Below are 18,832 nucleotides of genomic sequence, written 5' to 3'. Positions count from 1 at the left end.
CTTGAATAACATCATTTTGTTCGACATTGTTTTGTTATAACATTAACGAGGGGGGAAGAAAATCCATTACCTGCCGGGGCTGCTATCTGTGCGGAGTTTGCACGTTCTCCCCATGTCTGCATGGGTTTACTGCAGTCTCCCCCCACACCCCGGAGATGTGCCCGTGAGGTGAACTGCTGAACCAGTGTGGGTATGAGTGTGAGTGACCCTGATAGAAGGGCATCCGGTCCACAGTGGTGCTACCTTGCACCCTGAGCTGCTGAGATTGCTCCAGCCAACCATGACCCTGAACTGGAATAAGTGAGTTGGAAAAGAATGATCTTATTTGTTATTAATCTTTCTTAAATGTGTGCTTGGCTCGTATTTATCTCAGTGTTTACTATGACAAATATTTTGAGTCTTAAATCAGAAGTTTAGTGATATATCTGTGACCAGAAATATGCTGTAGGTAGGAACTGTCCTTTTGATTGAAGTCATTGTTTCTGAGACCCAACTGATGACATTAAATGTTAAGGACTTACTGGGGTACTACAAAGCATGTTTTTCTCTTTGGCGAGGTTGGCAAGAGGATTGCTAGTTCATTATTTGGAAATGCTATTGGAGAGTCATTTGTGGCATGTGGGGTTTTGTCAGTGGTGGTCTGGGAGCATGGGGGTGGCACCAAAGATTAGTGAGTGGGACAGCATCCTGCTTTAGAACATATGCAGCCTCTCTCTCCTCCGAGGGGTTTTTGGTATTAAAAAAAAAAAACTAGCCAAATGTGGTTTGCAAGGATTTGTCTTTCATTTGTCAAGAGTAAGGTAACCTTCTCTTCATCTCTAATTTATATGACCCTTCAGAGACCCATCCCTGTGAGGTTTTATTAGAACAAAACCACTTATGGCTAAAAATATTTGGACATACAACTGGCTTACCACAATCCCATTGGCATTGGTTTTCTTCCTTCAACAGATGTTTGCAAAAGAGTGTATTAAATACATTTAATTCTGCTGTCTCAGCCACCTAAATCTATCCTGTAGATTACTTTGATTAGTGTCAGTTACAATCAGGAAAAGTACCCATTATGCTTTTGTTTTCTAGCACAGGGGAAAACAGAACATTGAGAAAGAAGATATAGTAAAGATTTTGAAAATTGAGCTAATTATCTTAATTTTCTCCTTTATATGTTCTTGTTTTTATTTGATGTGAGAGCTAAAAGTAATCAGAATTCTGCAGGGTTAAGGGAGAAAGAGGCGTCTGAACAATTTTGGGTGACAATTGGTACTTACTAGTGTTTGAAGGTCACCCAGTCCACCAGTCTTTATTTAAAGGAAATTTCTAGGAAGTGCTTAAGACTTGGAGTAAGCAATTCTAAAGTTTAACAACCCACTGTTAAACAAAGTGTGTGGACACGATTTTATATGGCCACTAAAAATGTGATTAATAAGGAAATGTTAATGTATGGAAAAAATAGAGACAACTTCTCTATCGTCACAGAGCTATGGTCAATTAGAGAAAGAAAGTAAATGATTCACAGAGGGTCACAAATCCTACTGCAAAAAAAAAAAACAAAACAGAGCAAGGGAATAAGGCAGTGTAGGGTGAGGGGGAATGTGGGCAACTTAAAACAGTGTGGACAGGCCCTGGCTGGTTGGATCAGTGGTAGAGCATTGGCCTGGCGTGTGGAAGTTCCGGGTTTGATTCCCGGTCAGGGCACACAGGAGAAGCGCCCATCTGCTTCTCCACCCTTCTCCCTCTCCTTCCTCTCTGTCTCTCTCTTCCTCTTCCGCAGCCAAGGCTCCACTGGAGCAAAGTTGGTCTGGGCACTGAGGATGGCTCCATGGCCTCCGCCTCAGGTGCTAGAATGGCTCCTGCCGCAACAGAGCAATGTCCCAGATGGGCAGAGCATTGCCCCCTAATGGGCATGCCGGTGGAACCCGGTCGGGTGCATGCAGGAGTCTGTCGGCCTCTCCCTCACTTCGGAAAAATACAAAAACAACAATGACAAAAAAACCCAAAGCAGTGTGGACAGAGGAGGTCCCACCGAGAAGGTAACATTTGTGCAGACAGAACTGAGGGGAGCTAAATGTGGATCTTGGGGAAAGCGATACAGCCAGAGGAAAAAGCAAATGCAAAGGTTAGGAGGTCAGCACAGGTCTAGCATGTTAAAGGAACGTCAAGGAAGCCAGGATGGATTGAAATGAACAAGGGGCACAGCAGAGGTGAGGTCTAGGTCATAGAGGGGATGATAGGCCATTGTATGGCTCTTACTCAGTGTAAGGTGGGAAACCATTGGGATGTTTGATCAGAGAAGTGACGTGACTTTTCTACTATGAAAAGGTCATCTGGTTGGTACATTTGTAATAGACCGGGGGTGGGTAGGATGCAGAAGTTCGGTGAAAGGTAGACAGATTCTGAGTATGTTTTGGGGATTGGGCAGGCAGGATCTACTGGCAGATTAAATATGGGATGTGAGAGAGAAGATTGTCAAGGATACTCCAAGGTTTCGACGGAAAAGTCATTCTCTGAGCTAAGGAAGAAGAACAAAGGAGCAGGTCTAGTGAAGAAGAGCACGAGCTCAGTTTTGAACATGTGAACTTTGAAATCATCTGAATAGAGATATATATAGAGGATACTATAGGAATATATGAGTCTGAAGCTCAGAATGAGATCTGCACTAGACGTAGTGCATGATGGGATATATATGAGTCTGAAGCTCAGAATGAGATCTGTGCTAGAGGTGCAAATGTGGGAGGCAAAGCCAGAGGTCAGAACTGAGGTGAGTGGTTACGGGAGCTGGCCTATTTTCTGTGCCTGCTGGGAATGGGCAGCCTTAGACCTACATAGTTTGTCATAGTGGGGAGAAGGCTAGAAACCTGAAGGTGAATCCCAACCCTAATTTGAGTGCTTAGCTGAGACCCCAGGACTAGTGACCTGGGGCCCGTCAGGAGCAAAGGAGCCCCCACCTCGATCACTCAGCTATGCCAGTACCACCCAGGACAGAAGCAACTAAGGTGGAAAGTCCTCATAGAAGAGATGGCCAGATCATTCTGGAGCAGTGAGGGGGTCATCGCAGATATCCGTTGGCACCTGAGTTGCCTGGCTCTTGCCCTTTGAGGATAGTCAGCTATCTGTGCATGAGCAGCCCCACACGACCTTCATGCTCCCAGAGAAAGCGCCAGTGGTTAGAATGGGCCATTGGAGTCCACTACATAAAGCCCTGCCTTTTCTAGTGAATTCAAGAGGTAGTAGCATTTTGAGTGATTTTTACCAAGTTTAACTATTACTGTGTAACAAATTACCCCAAAACTTAACGGCTTCACATCATTACCATTTATCTTAGTTTTCTGAGGGTCAGAAATTTGGGACAGCCTGGCTGGGTAGTTCTGGCTTAAGGTCTTTCACAAAGAGGTAGTCAAGATATCAACTAGAGCTGGGGAATCCACTCCTGGGTGGCTTACTCACGTGACCAGCAGTTGGTACTGGCTGCTTTTAACAACCCTGAGTTCCTCCCCTCATGGACCTCTCCCGGGGCTGCCTGAGTGTCTTCACTTTCTACAGAGCAAGTGAACCAAGAGAGCAAAATGGAAGCTGCAATGCCTTTTATGACCTAACCTCAGAACAACACCAACATGCACTATTAATCATGTAGACCCGCTCAGGTTCCTTGTGGAAGGAGAGAGAGTACACAAGGGCGTGAATACCAGCAGCCATCTCGGAAGCCAGCAATCGCCCTCTTTGAAAATAGGGAGGTTTCTGGCTTAAGCCCCACCTGCAGCTACAGGAGCTCTGTTACTCCGTATTATCTGTGTCCCCCATCACAACTGGTCTAATCCACATCTCTTGCAGGGGTCCACCAAATTATGGGGTTGTTTCTCTAGTCACCTCTAGCTCAAGAGAATACCTTGGGAGACAATAGGCAAGTGCAGGAGCTAACACAAGAATCCCACCATTTGCCATTTTCCCCCAATTCTTTTTTTTAAATATTTATTTTATTTTATTTTATTTATTCATTTCAGATAGGGGAGAGAGAGAGAGAGAATGAGCAAAAGAGTCAGAGAGTGAGAGAGAGAGACAGGGAGAGAGAGATAGATAGATAGAGAGAGAGAGAGAGAGAGAGAGCAGGAAGCATCAACTCCTCTATGTGCCCTGACCATGCAAGCCTGAAGTTTCAAACTGGCAACCTCAGCATTCCAGGTTGACGCTTCATCCACTGTGCCACCACAGGTCAGGCCCCCAGTTCTTTTTCAGGTGCCCTGTCAACTCACCAAATACATGGTGGGAGGTGTTACCATTTGTTGTCTATCCTTGAGTTGTGCAGAGTTGCACAGTGTTTAGAAGTCTTTCTTACATGTTATGTCCAGGATTGAGTGTGTAATACAAATTCTTCCGAGGAACATTTGACCATTTAATATTTAAGACCCATGAGTATTTTCTCCTTTTAGCACATTTATTTAATATATACTTCTTGTATGTGTGTACTTAATTTCTAGACATCTCTCGCATGAGCAAATTGCCTAAATACACTTGTGAGAATGGTAAATGTTATTAAACGGGAAACAAGGGTATAATAAAATAGCAATTTAAGGGTAATTTACTAACAACTGGAGCCCTTAAATATTGACATATTGTTGTGTAGTACCATTGTGTAGCAATAATACCAGACTTGGCGTTTAAACACACTCTTTGTCACTCCAAGAATCATTGTGATAGTTTCTAATCCTCTTGGTCTTTAATTATAGCTCTTCTAAGGTTATTTTTTACTACTCCTGTGTCCCTGGTTTATAAATTATAAATCATTAACTTTTACTCTTATAAAACATCCAGCAAATGCTTACCTCTCTGCTGCTCTTTATTCAGAGAAATAATAAGGTATTCTGAGATCGTAATAGAGGCAAGTTGGCATCACTGAACCTTGGAGTTCCATTTTTCCAGACTGTCTACCGAATAGAAAGATGTTGGGGTGGATAATAATCGAAACTGCCTCACGGAAGTGTTTGATTAATTGAAAAATTTGAGGATTCCTGGGTCTTCTCCAGTAAGGAGAATCCACTGAATACAAATCTCATTGAAAGCTCTTTGCTCTCTGGAAGGTGGTGTGGAGGCCACGAAGAAGGCCAGTGGGCAGCTGGACGGGATTGACCATTATGCACTGCGTCCCCATGGAGGACCTGGCTTCTGTTGGAAGGTGGAGATGCTCACTCTGGCCAGCGCCCTGGGGATGCTCACCCTGAGGGATGCATTCAGTACTAACTAGAAAGCAAGGAAGTAGAGCCTGCCATACGGGCTATAAATTTGCAAGGAGGAGTCATCATCAGAGGGACCAGATGTACTCAGAGTCCATATAATCAGCACAGCAAGGCCACCACAGGAAGCCAAATCATAATCAGAAACCATTTATTAAATTGCCCTGAAAAAATCATCATAGAATCTAGAAATACCTCAAGTCTGTTTGATCAGTTCATTCTCTCCCTGAAGGAGGTACCTGGGAAGCTAAATCATAGTCCAAAGGTTGTTTGGTGAGTGGATAATCAGGATGAGGGAGGCTAAGTGAGACTAGATGGCAAAGGTTAGCAACAGGAGCTCATCTCAGACTCAAAATGACTTTGCCCAAAGGACTGAACTACTCAAAGCCAAATACCTAAAACTTTGTTTTTCCTAGAGGGTCCCTTAGATAGGTGTATTAGTTATCTTTGGCCATATAACAGAGCACCCAAAACTTAGCAGCTTAAAACAACAATAAACATCACACACAGTCTGTGGATCAAGAATATGAGTGGTTCTGGCTCAGGGTCCTTCAAAATATTGTCTGGTGCGCAGTCACCTGAAGGCTTAACTGGCACTGGGAGTTCTGCTTTCAAGATGGTTCCCTCACATGGCTGGCAGGTGGTGCTGCTGCTGGTGGGAGGTCTCAGTTCCTCACCACCGAGAGCTCGGCGTGTGTTCGGTTGCTGTCCTGTCCACACGATATGGCAGCTGGCTTCCCCCAGAGTGAGCGACTCAAAAGAGAGCAAGGCAGAAGCGGCCACGCCTTTTATTACCTAATTCCTGAAGTCATGTGCTGTCATGTGACTTTCTGTCTGCTGGAAGTGATTCACTAGGTCCAGCCTTCATGTAAAGGGAAGGGAATTAATTAGGTTCCACCTTTTGGAGAGGAGTCTCAAGGTAATTGTGGACATATTTTAAGACCATAGTAGGTATTACCTACATTGTCTCGTAAATCCTTTTTTACTACACTTCCAGAGCTGACCAACTCTTCTGATTCGTGTACTCTATTGATATATTATTATGTCTATAAATATAATACACATATACTAATTTTATATGTAGTTATGTTATGTGTGTATAATTATATAGTTCGTGTATTATATAAGTACATATTATATAATATAAATATTAATGTATTTAGCTAATTTCCAAGCTCCTCTAGCATGATTATCATTATGTACCTTTATGTTAATTTTAATACTCCCATTCTGCCTTCGCACTAGCCAGGGGATGGGGGAGACAAGTTACTTGACCTCTTTGTGCCTCTGTGTGTCCTCATCTGTAAAGTAGGGCTGTAGTAGGACCTACATCATAAGCTTCCTGTGAGGATTAAATGAATAGTTATATGACAGCACGTAGAGGAGGGCCTAGCCCTCAGAAAACACCCAGTGCTCCTAGCTGTCAGCCCAGCAGCCGGGGCAGTAGCAGGAACAGTTTGATCCAGGAGGGGTAGCTAGCCCCCAGGAGGCAATCTTATGTCCATGTTCCCTGTGGCAGTAAACAAAAATCATAGTTGTCTTCCTGGCCATGTCACAGCCCCACACCACCCAAGCTCTGTCCCAAGGAGAAAGAACCGTTTCGGGCCTGGAAGGCACAGGGGCCAGTGGCCTCTCGGTCCCCTCTTTGCTGTGCTGGTTCCTCCTCTGGGACCCAGGTTAACACCCCGCAGAAAGGGCTCGCATGGAGATAATGTGTTTAGTTTGTACTCCGAGTCCTATTTACGTTTTGTTTTTGTTCCTGATTTTTTTTTTTTAGACTGACCTTTTGCGGAAGGGTACACTATCCAAACAGGGAAGTGACCTAGCAGAAAGCTAGGGAGTTTTCTCTGCCTTGCGAAGTTGTACTCAAGGTTGTTCCCAAATCGCCTTTTTAAACGTACATTTTCCCAGGTTGTTCGCTAACCACATCTGATCGGTGTTGGCATCAGGACCTAGATTCATCTTCCTCTCAGGCCTTTTTGCTTCTTACTGGTTAGTTGTGAGCTCCTTGGGCTTTAATGACAGAGTTTGTCTTCATCCCAAGTGTATTCGTGATTTATAACGAGCTGGGTATTTGCTGAAAATGTATATTGATGAGAAAGTTAGATTTGATGCTTTTTCCTCTCTCTGAGCTACTTTAAAAAGGGAGGCTCTACCTAGTGGAATGCACAAGGGTTGTCTTGTGTCAGGTGGCAGTTAGCTAAATATAGTCAGGGAGCTGGGAGGGACCTGCGAGGTCATCTGTGCTCTCCCACCCGCCTTCCCCATCTGAGCGTCTCGCGTCCTGCGCTAGCCGGCTCGGTAACCGCCAGGCGCTCGTGGCTTCGGAGCACTGCAGCTGTGACGAGGCCACACTGCACCGTGTCCTCGGTGGTAAAACACACCCTGGATTTCAAAGACTCAATACAAAGCAAAGAATGGAAAATGTTTCATCAGTCATTTTATATTAATTACAAACTGACATAACAATATTTTGGTATGTTGGATTAAATAACATATCATTAAAATTAATTTCACCTCCTTCTTTTTACTTTTAATGCCCAAAAATGTTAAATTCCTTATGTGGAATTTCATATTCCGTGTTATATTTCTATCCACTTGTGTAAGACCATGGAGTTCTATTCTTTTGTGCCCTCACAGCAGACTGTAGATCCTTTCTTGGTGACTCCTCTGGGTCTTTTGTCATTGTAGCACTTTGGTCCTTCTCCACATCCCATCTTAATCTCTCCCGCTTCAATTTGAAGACTTTCACTTCAAATGGTAGACTGTTTATCTCCTCATGAGACTCTACTGGAAAGGAGTCAAGCATCTATCCCTTCGTGTTGTTCAATTATAAGCTCAGTAACCCCATTTTCATTCATATTTTGACTTTGTACCCCTTTTCTACCTCTGATGATGTTTAATGACCTTCCCTGGGTCGTTTCTGGTCTTTTTAAAACTATGTATCCAAAACCACCCAATATCTCTCCAATGTGAGCCCAACTAATACACAGACAAGTAGAAGAAATTATTTCCACCATCAAGTACTTGAATGGTTTTTTGATACATTACCTCATTTAATACTACCAACACAAGGAGGGTAGATGCCCTTGGTAACACTCTTGACTGATGAGGGGGTTGAGACTCAGAGAGGTTAAATAATTGACCAAGTTTCCACTGCATATTAAGTAGCAGATCTGGGCTTCGTGCCCAGGTTTGCCTGACTCTAAAGCCCACGTTTTTTCATTATATACCCTGCTCAATACTGTTTTCTGAATACACCCCTGTAGTCCTGAGAGGTCTTAGAGTGCATGGCTGATGCATTTGTAACTCATGGTCAGTGATGCCTCTTGAGTTTATTCTGATACATTTGTGCCTTGCTAGGGTTGTGAGGCCCTTGTGCTAAATTCCAGTAACCCCCCTTTCAACCCTGCAGATACTGTGTGAAAGCCAACAGGACTGCCTGTCCTTGTAGGGTCATCAGTGGGCCACAGTTGAGGTCTCCAGGTGTCAGGAATGACTTCTAGAAAGGGAGCTAGCTTCCTTTCATATGGCCACAGGTCCTGTGGATAACTATCAGAACAAGCTCCTTCTCAAAGGCCAGTCAAGGCAAAGTGCATTGTTTACACATGCTTACTGAAAGGCAGCAAGTTGTGTTTGATCAGAAGGGGATAAGAGGGGTAGACAGAGCTTCACATTGATAAACCTTGACAGCATTATGCAAACTGAAAAAAGCCAGTCACAAAAGGATAAATACTGTGTGATTCCACTTATTTGTGGTACCTAGAGTAATCAAAGTCACAGAGACAGAAAGTAGAAGGGTGGTTGCGGGGGCTGGGGGCGGGGAGGAAATGGGGTGTCTACTGTTTAAGGAATACAGAGTGTCAGTTTGGGAAGATGAAAAAGATCTGGAGATGCATGGTGAGGATGGTTGCACAACATTGTGGATGGATTTAATACTACTGAACTATACACTTAAAGATGGTTAAGATGGTAAATATGATGTTATATATATTTTAGCACAATAAAAAATAACCAAACATCTTCTGTACACAGAGAAAAGGAGAGCTTGCTAACATTTGTGATTAGCGGTGCTCCTGGAGCTGATGTTCATTTGAGACTTAAGCTCATAGGTGGTTTGAGTCTCTTCACGAGGACGGGGGAGTCTCTTTCTTTTTCCTTGACAGATTTCTCCATCTAAGAAGTTTTACTAGCTCCACACAAATGCCTTCACCAAGGTTTAAATTACTTTTTTACAAATGCCTGGGGGTGCAGGCGAGGGTGGGAGGCAGCCTTATACTCAAGCACTCCAATATATGGACCCTTGATTCTACTTGCTTTTTTAAAAGAGATTTTCTTATTCCTTTATCTCTGCCTCCCTCTTCTGAGGGTGTGACTATTCTTTCCTAAGAAAAAAACAAAAACAGGGCTGTAATTCTGTTCCGTTGCACCAAAGTCGTTTTCACTTTTTTGGAGACCTAAATGAGAATTAGATCGAGGACCCAAACGTCTAAGAACATTTGTTCCGTGTTACGCTGAAGTCGCTGCCCCCTGACAACCTGGGGCCAGTTATCCAATCTGACACAAGGGCTGTTTAGAGACTGAGTAGCCAGGGTGTGTGGATGGGGACGCCGAGCCACAGGCGTTCTCTGTGCAGTGTGCTGTTTTGTGTCACTGTGGCTGTGTTGACTCATTTGCCCCATATGTTTTCCTTTCCAGGAATCATTAACCAATGGCAACAGGAATCCAAGGATAAAGTGATTTCCCTCCTGTTAACTCACCTGCCTTTGCTGAAGCCAGGAAACCTCGACGCAAAAGTAGAGTATATGAAACTGCTGCCCAAAATCCTGGCGCACTCTATCGAACACAACCAGCACATCGAGGAGAGCAGGCAGCTGCTGTCCTATGCTTTGATACATCCAGCCACCTCCTTGGAAGACCGTAGTGCTTTAGCCATGTGGCTGAATCACTTGGAAGACCGCACGTCAACCAGTTTCGGTGGCCAGAACCGAGGCCGCTCGGACTCTGTGGATTATGGGCAGACGCACTACTATCACCAAAGACAGAACTCCGATGACAAGCTCAACGGGTGGCAGAACTCTCGGGATTCTGGGATTTGCATCAACGCCTCCAACTGGCAGGACAAAAATCTGGGGTGTGAGAACGGCCATGTGCCCCTGTACTCCTCCTCATCCGTCCCCACCACAATCAATACAATCGGAACCAGCACAAGTACAAGTAAGTCTTCTGAAAGCTTTGTAGCGCAATCTGGTTTGGCGACTTGCAGTGTGTGCATGTCCCGCTGGGAATGTCTGCTCTGAGCACCTGTAACCCCCGGAGAGAAGGGCTGATTGGAATTGGCTGTGGGAAAGGGGGCTTTGGACCCCATCTTTGTTGCTCTTTTGACTCTGGAAGGATGAAAATACTGGGCAGGTAAAAATGATCGATGGTCCAAATTTGGGTGACAAATAGATTAAAAAAAATTTTTTTTTAAATAAGAGAGAATAAGTAGTGAAAGATGGAAACTTCCTGTTTCCGCAAATAGAAATGCCTTTCACCCTGGGGTCTTTGGATTTGCCGAGATGCTGGTGTGTGTGATTTTCCAAACCTCATTCTAACCCATGGTTAACCAGACAGCCTCATGGGATTTGTGCATTTGCTTTCTCTGTCTTTTATTTTCCTTTTTCTTTCTTTTTTTCTTTTAATTTCACCCTGGAATGTACCCTCCTCTGCATTTCCTGGTTTTATCCCCTGTTATTGGGGGGCACTCTTTCTTCTGGGGGGGGGGGGAGCAGGTTTGCTAACCGAGAATGCTGCTCTGCGCTGTGGCCTGGTGTGAGTGCTGTGGCCTTCTCTCGCTCAGTCTAACCCTTAGAGACGCAGATCAGGACCTGCTTCGGAGGGTGGGGAGAGCAAAGGACAGCCTCCTGCTCCTCTGACCACAAAAGCAAAGTTCCCAACCCACAGCTGGGACTAGGGCTGGAGTCTTCTCAAAATGCCACTGGTGCTTTATAGGAGGGAAAATGGGCCATCATTTAAACAGACTTCCTCGATGCTAGTTTGTGCGAGTCTGTGAATGGGATCTCTGTGCTGAGATCACTTTCTCGGTGGGAAGCTTTTGCATCAGACCTTATGTGTCTGTCCACGTGTAGGAACCCTCAATTAAAAGATGGGCGAGTATTAAGAATTGGTAGTGACAGCTTCTTGGCCTCTACCTCCACTTGGATCTTTTGGCTAACAGGCCTTTCAAAATGGCTTTCTTAAATACAGAGGAGGGTTGAATCATGACTACACTAATAGTACCTTAGGGGCATAACCAAGGACATGCTTAAGATAGATACTGCACTGGTAATGCTACAACATCAGATTTCAAATTCTTTTTTCTGTGTTTACATTTAGATATCAATAACTTGCTCATTTTGAGAATTAAGTGCTTATCACCTCATTAATTTATTATGCCAGAGGTTCAGGTGGCCGTCTTTTTCACAGACTAGTAATCTAGGCAGCGGTTTCACTGGCCTCTGTGTGACGGAGAGTGATGGCCGGGGTGACAGAGCTTCTTGGCCCGAGTTTCCTGGTTCAGTGATAGAATCTAGTAATTTTTACAGAACTCTTTGATAGCTGGGAGAGATTCAAGCTCCGAGCTACCTGCCCTCTCCAAACTTGGCCTTTTGTATTGTAAGGAGTTGAGTTTTATGTCATTTGTCTTGAAATTAGTCTTGGGTCACCACAGTTCTGTCTCTATTGATTTACACATTCAGGGTCAGGTCTTGGCAAGATTAGTACTTTCCAGATGGTATCAAATTGTTGTTAACAGGGACTTTTATTTTTCACTGTGGCCACTCAGTCTCACCGAGAAGAGGAAGTATAGACGTGACTGTCATGGTCTCCAGATCTTTGGGTCCCTGTGTAGTACTTGAGCAGAAAAGGACTGGAAGGTGTAGTAAGATAACCGAATTATGTATCTCAGGAAGAAGAAAGGGGTTGGACCTCTTCTCCAGAGCAAGGAAGAGCTCAGATCTCTCAGAGAGTTTCATTCAGACACTTAGGCCACTTATACTTCAGTAATATCTCTTTAACAAAACATTGATGTCATTGCCTTTTCCCCTCTGCATTGTCTACAGAGGTTAAATTGTCAAAACTGCAAACCTTTGGGTCATTCATTCACTCCTGACTCTATCAAATCTTATAATCCTGAGTGCTTGGGAGGCAGCTGGACAAAGTGGGAAGAGCAGGGACTTTGGTGTCAGCACCCTCCTGGGTTCAAATCTCAGAGCTACAATTTGTTCACCTCAAGTTGGCCAAGTTACTTAACCTCTCTGAGCAAGGTCCCCGCTTGTGAAGTGGGAACAGCCACGATTTCTACCTTCGCAGGCTGAGGCGGGGGTAAATACAGGGAGCGCCCAACCCTGGCCCGAGCTGGCACCAGTAAGCACTCAGTACGGGTCTGCTACGTGAATAAATGGGGCAGACTAGGAAAGAGAGCGGGCTCTTTCCTGAGCCCCGGCCATGCAGTGTTTTAGAGGGCCTTTGGGCCATTTCACTGCAGTAGAGAAGGGCTTAGACTTAAGGCTGCAGGACCTGTCCTATTGCACTGAAGAGCTACCTTTCTTACTTCTTTCCATGTGGAGGAAATACCTACACAAAATCTGATTGTAAATAAAAAACTGAAATCAGTTCGTGCTTCAGATTCTCAAATTATCAGCCATATTAATGACAGTTAATGAAAAGAAACTAATGACCCCCTTACACAGTTTTTTTTTATTTTTAACCTTGGTTGATTCCACTGTTTTAGTCCTTTGGTCACTGTGCCCCAGCAAGGCACCTGGCATTGGCGGCCTCCACCCTGGGTGCGTCATGAACCATGCCACCACGCCGCAAACACTCGGTTCACACCTCCTAGGTGCTTAGCACTGCGTCTAAGTCCATGGGACTATGAGGAAGAGAAGTATTTCCTCCTTTAGGGAGCCTGTAAGAGAAGACATATCAATCAGTTCACAATGAAAAATTAAATGTTCCCTTTTCCCGAGACATATCCACAGAAATTTTACATAACAGTCCATGAGTTATATAAAAATGTAGTTAAAAAAAAAAGTCTCTTAGGCACAGGGAGCAGAGGGACAGCTGTCAGAGGGGAGGGGGATGAGGGGACGGGATCAGGAAAGGTGAAGGGATTAGTGAAACTATATATACATAACACAGAGATACAGATAACAGGACAGCAAGTCCCAGAGGGGAGTGGGGAGGGGGCAAAGGGGGCGCAATAGGGGGCACGTTGTTGGGTGCGAGGGTGTTATATTGAGTGGGACACTTGAATCCATGTTAACATGATCAATTTAAAAAGTTAATAAATAATTAATTTTAAAAAAGGAAAAGAAAAAAAAGAAATCTAAAAAGAAAACCAGCCTCTTAGGTCTGCCACAAGGCCATATAGGGTTGTTTCGGCGGGGGCTGGGGGTGGGGGGTGTGTCCATAGGATAAGCACTGTGCGTGGAGCCTCTGCTGAGGGACCGGGAAGGGCACCAGGATGGACACGGGGGGCAGAGGGCACTGAGGGTAGAAGTGTGTGTTCTGACAAAGTAATGGAGGTTATAGGGTGCAGGCAGATTAGAATGTGAGAGGAAAGAGAGGTTCATGAAGGAAAGGGCAGTGAGGAAAGTCAATAGGAGTAGACCAAGGGGAGGGGTCTGAGAGCCTGACGAGGCCAAGCGTGACAAGCTGGGCGTGGGAGTGGCACGAGCAACGGGGAAAGGGGCTCTGGTCTGCGGACAGAGAGCTGGCCCGTGACCGCGCAGTCGCCCAGCGTCGGGGCCTCGGTTGCGGGATAATGAAAGTAGCGTTAGCTGTGTGGAGCAGAGGAGTGGATACTCGCAATGTCCCTGGGTGGAGTTATCAGCGTTAGGATTCAGTATTGACTTGGATGTACATTACTGGTTCACTTATTTGTTGGTTCACTGAACACCAGTGTATGTCTCGTCTACTCAGGACATGTCAGTGGACTAGTCCAAGCTCCCTTCCTTGCAGAGCTTGCAGTCTAGTGAATATAAATTATACTACACTAGTGAATTATGTAGTGTGCTAGAGATGAAGTGACATGGAAATGAGAAAAAGAGCCCCATCAGGAGGATCAGACCTGCCTGGTGAGGTGGTTACAGTATTAAGTAGGGTGATCAAGGTAGATGTCACTGAGAAAGTGATGTACAAGCGAGGCGAGGTGGTTACCGAGTGGTGTCTGGGGGAGGAGGAGTCCAGGCAGAGAAAAGCCAGGACAAAGGTCCCAAGGTAGAGGGGTGCCAGCCTGTTGGCGAGAAAGCAAGAGGGCTGGTGGTCGAAAGGGAGTGAGTGAGATCAGCAGTGGTGCGGGTTCCAGAGGTAATGGCCAGGGGCAGGTCCCGCAGGGCATGCTGGTCATTGCGAGAACTTTGACTTTTGCTCCCAATAAACCAAGAAGCCCTTGGAAGATTTTTGCAGATGAGTGATATGATCTTACATTTTAAAAGGGTCACTTTGGCTGCTGTGTTAAGAGTAGATTGTATCAGGGCAAAGACAAAATCACAAAGACCAGTTAAGAGGCTTGTGGCGGTGATCTAGGCAAGACACTGATGACTCAAACCAAGATGGCTACAGTAGAAAGGGTCAGCGGGAGACCAGGTCAGAGTCTAGATATATTTTGAAAATATAGCCATCAAGATTTCCTGACAGAATAAATGAAGGATGTGAGGGAGAGAATTCAGGAATGACTCCAGGGTTTTTTGCTTATACAACTGGCAGGATGGCATTGCCATTAGTTGAGATAGGGTCAAGTTCCCATTTATTGAGTAGATTTCAGGGTAAGATTGAGAGTTCAGAGTCATAGATGATGAGTTTGCATACCTGTTAGACAATCAGAGATGTCTAGTAGGCATTTGGATATATGATTATGTCATTTTGGAGAGAGGATTGATCTGAGATAGACATTTGGGGGTTACTAGCACACAGGTGCTATTTAAAGCTGTGAAACTAATTGGGATTACTAAGGTAAAGATATAGGTAGAGAAGAAGACCATGGGCCAACCCTGGGCACTTCAATAAGAAGGCTGGAAACAGAGGGAAGCAGCAAAAGACACTAAGGAGAAACCACTGAAGTTGGAAAAACGTAAAGAGAGAGAGAGAGAGAGAGAGAGAGAGATTGTCTTTTAAGGCCAATGGAGAAAATGTTTAAAGGTGGAAAAAGTGATCAACTGAATAAAATTCTACTGATAGCTCAAATAAGATGAAGACCAAGAATTAATAGAGGGATATTAGATACAAATTGGGAGTACTTCACACTTGATAGGCATTTCAAGGATGAAGAAAGTTGTGATTCCAAAAGCCACAAGCTTAATTTTGGATTTGTAATGATGTTGAAAAGGTGCTGAAACATTGAGGTGGAGAAAAATCATGTTTAAAAGGCATTAAAAATAGATGGAGCCACACAAAGTTTTTGAAGGAAGGGATTAGGATAAGGTTAAGAGTAAGGGGCAAAAAATAAGCCCTAATATAACAAAGATCAACTGATTTTCATCCATTTAGACATAAGTTGTATCAAGTGAGATCTATTAGGACCTTTAAGCTGGGCCTTTTCTTCCATGAGATAAGAGAACAATGGGTTGGGACAGGTTGAGAATTCTATTAAGCAATGTATTGAACAGCATCAGAAGAGAGGGAAGGATGTATTTTCCATACCTCGCTACTCAGGAATCTGATGACTGAGAACTATACTGTGCAGATTGGTTGGCCTGTGAGACTAAAGAGGACGAACACACTGGCTGTCACAAACCATCCACCAGTCTTGGTCAACTTTGTTTCAGCCGTCACAAGCAGTTCCCGACGTAAGGTACATAGAACCTGGCTTAGCATCTTCAGACGTCCTCTGCTTCCTGTCTGAAGTCTGCTACTGGAAAAGTAAACCGTGCAGGAAGAGACCATGTCTCTCCTAGCTTTTTTCAGGGCCCACAGCATTCCCTTGTGTGGAGGTCAGTGCCGCCTTCCTTGCCCAAGACTATCTTCCTAACCATGTTCTACTCTTCACTAGCAGATTAGGACCTGGAAGAAAATTTTATACCACAGGTACAAATGAAAACAAAAACTTATTTCTATTCAAATCGTCACAATACTTGATTTTTTTTTTTGTTAGTGTACTTTATATTTGGATTTGAAGAGATGCTCACTTTTGTTAGCCTAGTATGAAGCAAGAACTTAGAAACTTTGAGTAACAGAAATTATCCCAAAATGCTCCATTTGAACTGCTCCTGACTATAGTCTTATGGTATAGTTTGGATGGAACCTTAGTATTGGTTTTATTATACTCAATTGCTTTTTTCCGATGATAAAAACAATACATTAAAAAATTCAGCACCATAGATCATAAAAAGTAAATTTATAGTAATAGCATATAACTACATCATCTTTACTATATGTTGTTCAAAACCCTTTCCATAAATGTTAACTCATTTAATCCTCATGACCCCATGATATGGGTGTTATTGTTATCCTCATTTGACAGATGAGCAAACTGAGGCCCAGAGCAGCTAAGTAACTTGACAGATTAATAAGGTGGATGAACTGGGGTTTGAACCCAGGCAGTCAGGCTCCAAGGTCTGACTCTGAATTCAAGGTTATGTGCCTCTCCCTCCTAATCCCATCCTCAGAGACTGACTCAGTTAGTAGCTAGTAGACCATCTTTCCCTGACCCTGAATTTGGCCCCACAGAGGCCTATAGCATCGTTGTTGTACTGTGTACCACAGTACACAGGCCTATGACCCTGCCTGACTACTGCTTCTGTGAGTCCCCGAAGAAGAGGAGCAGGTCCTGTGCTTGCTCTGCATGGACCCACATACTGCGATGTCAGGCCTTAGCACTGTGTTGCAGCTACTGGTCGACATGGTTGCCTCCTCTTCCTGATTACAAACTCCTTGGGGACAGGGTTTGTGTTGTTATCCTCCTTGCCCCGCACCTAGAACACCATGTGTTCAAAGTCACAGACATTTTGGAGATGGCAAATTCCTGGCATGCATTCACTGCCTCTGTCCTGCGGCAGAGCGTCTCTGTTAGATGGTATCTGTCTCTTGCTAAGCCCAGATGTGGCCTCCAAATCCTCCTCAATGTGCCCCTCGAGGCAGCCATTGTAATTCAATAAGAGACGGCATGTGTGAGCTTTAAAGCCTGTCTGCTCACCCACCATAAATGTTTGCTGAACAGTAGGGACTTAAATTCCTGGGCTCACAAGGCAGATGTTCATAAAGCTAATGAATTTCCAAAATAAACAAGAAAAATATCATTTAGCCTCTGTCATAATCATCATAGTGGCATGTATTGTTACTTGCTTTTTTTTTTTGACTTATTTTACCAACTCGGTCTCAATACTAACAGATACATACTGTGTGGTCTCGCTTGTGGAGGTAGTTATATAAATTTATACTTGTGAAAAAATGCTCATAGAGTTATACACACATTCATACCAAAAAAAAAAAAAAAAAAAAAAGGTTAATGTGTACAAAACTGGCTGAGATCTGAGTAAGGTCCGCCATCTTGTTTAATTGTATTGTGTTCAGGTCGATTTCCCGGTTTTGATAATACCCTACAGTCATGTAAAACGCCACCTTAGGGGAGGCTGGAGGATGGGTACCTGAGACAACCTCTCTCTGTAGTCGTTTTGCCATTCCTTATATACTTATAATTATATTGAGCTTAAAAGTTAAAAAAAAAAAAAAAAAAAAAACTACTGAGGCATCCAGAGCCTGGATGTTTCTTGAGCTTCAGTCCTTGTTTCTGGACCTTTCTGGCCAAGGGGGTGAGGAGGGTATGTCCGCCAAGTGTCTCCTTTTTTCTCTGTCCTTCACATTTTCTTTCACGGCCACCAGCCCCCTCGGATTCATTCTAGTCAGACAGCAAAGATCCATGTACACCCAGGGGTTCCAGGGAAGGAGGGGCTGGCACAGCCTCAGCAGGCTCAGAAGAAAGGCCGGCCCCGCAGTGGCCCCTGGGGGCCCGAAAACGAAGGGCACGTCCCAGACGGTATGTCTCCACAGGCTGCCCGTCGTGCCCGTCCTGAGCCTTTGGAGCCACTGGTATCGTCTGGAGTTCCTTTTAAATTTTCATGACATTATTTTGTCTTTTACCAACAGACTTTCTCAGTGGAAAATTTCTTTCTCCCCAAAAATCTAGCCAACCTGGCATGTAACCGAAAAATTTCCTTAACCCCTCATTTGCTCTTCAGAGAGGTAACGCTGGTTGCTTCGCTTTCTTTGAAAAGCATTTCTAACAGCTGGCATGATATATTTTTAGCTTCAGCTTCCTTCCCCTTTGGGGGGGAACTTTTTAAAAGTATGCCACTGGCCTTCCTGACACTACATTGTGAAGATGGCTCGGAGGACTCGATATTGCCACTGCCTAATCCTTCTTCCGTTTCCAAGAGCCCAGTGGTTTTACAGAACTGTGTTTTTCCTCACTATGCGTAGTGTTTGTTTTCTGGGGCTTGGGGAAGAACAATCAGAAAAACACCAGAGTAAGCAAGATGTCCAGTAGTTTATTGTGAGTGATCCCACTGCATGGGAAAAGTCAAAGGCCTGCAAGGGCTCATGCATTTTGGTCATGAGACTGTGCCGTC

At 44.3% G+C, this 18,832-nt stretch overlaps 1 protein-coding gene across 4 annotated transcripts in view; it reads left to right on the top strand.

Annotated features, from left to right (window-relative positions):
• SAMD4A (sterile alpha motif domain containing 4A) overlaps window positions 1-18,832 on the top strand; it is a 215,541-nt gene that overhangs the window by 120,660 nt on the left and 76,049 nt on the right. For all 4 annotated transcript variants that reach the window (XM_066342344.1, XM_066342342.1, XM_066342345.1 and 1 more), the window contains exon 3: window positions 9,924-10,442. In XM_066342344.1, the coding sequence (XP_066198441.1) occupies window positions 9,924-10,442 (519 nt within the window). The remainder of the gene's footprint in view (window positions 1-9,923; window positions 10,443-18,832) is intronic.

The sequence above is a fragment of the Saccopteryx leptura genome, chromosome 6, assembly GCF_036850995.1.
Source record: "Saccopteryx leptura isolate mSacLep1 chromosome 6, mSacLep1_pri_phased_curated, whole genome shotgun sequence".
In the NCBI taxonomy this organism is placed as follows: domain Eukaryota; kingdom Metazoa; phylum Chordata; class Mammalia; order Chiroptera; family Emballonuridae; genus Saccopteryx; species Saccopteryx leptura.
This window is presented reverse-complemented; position numbering and strand designations above follow the sequence as displayed.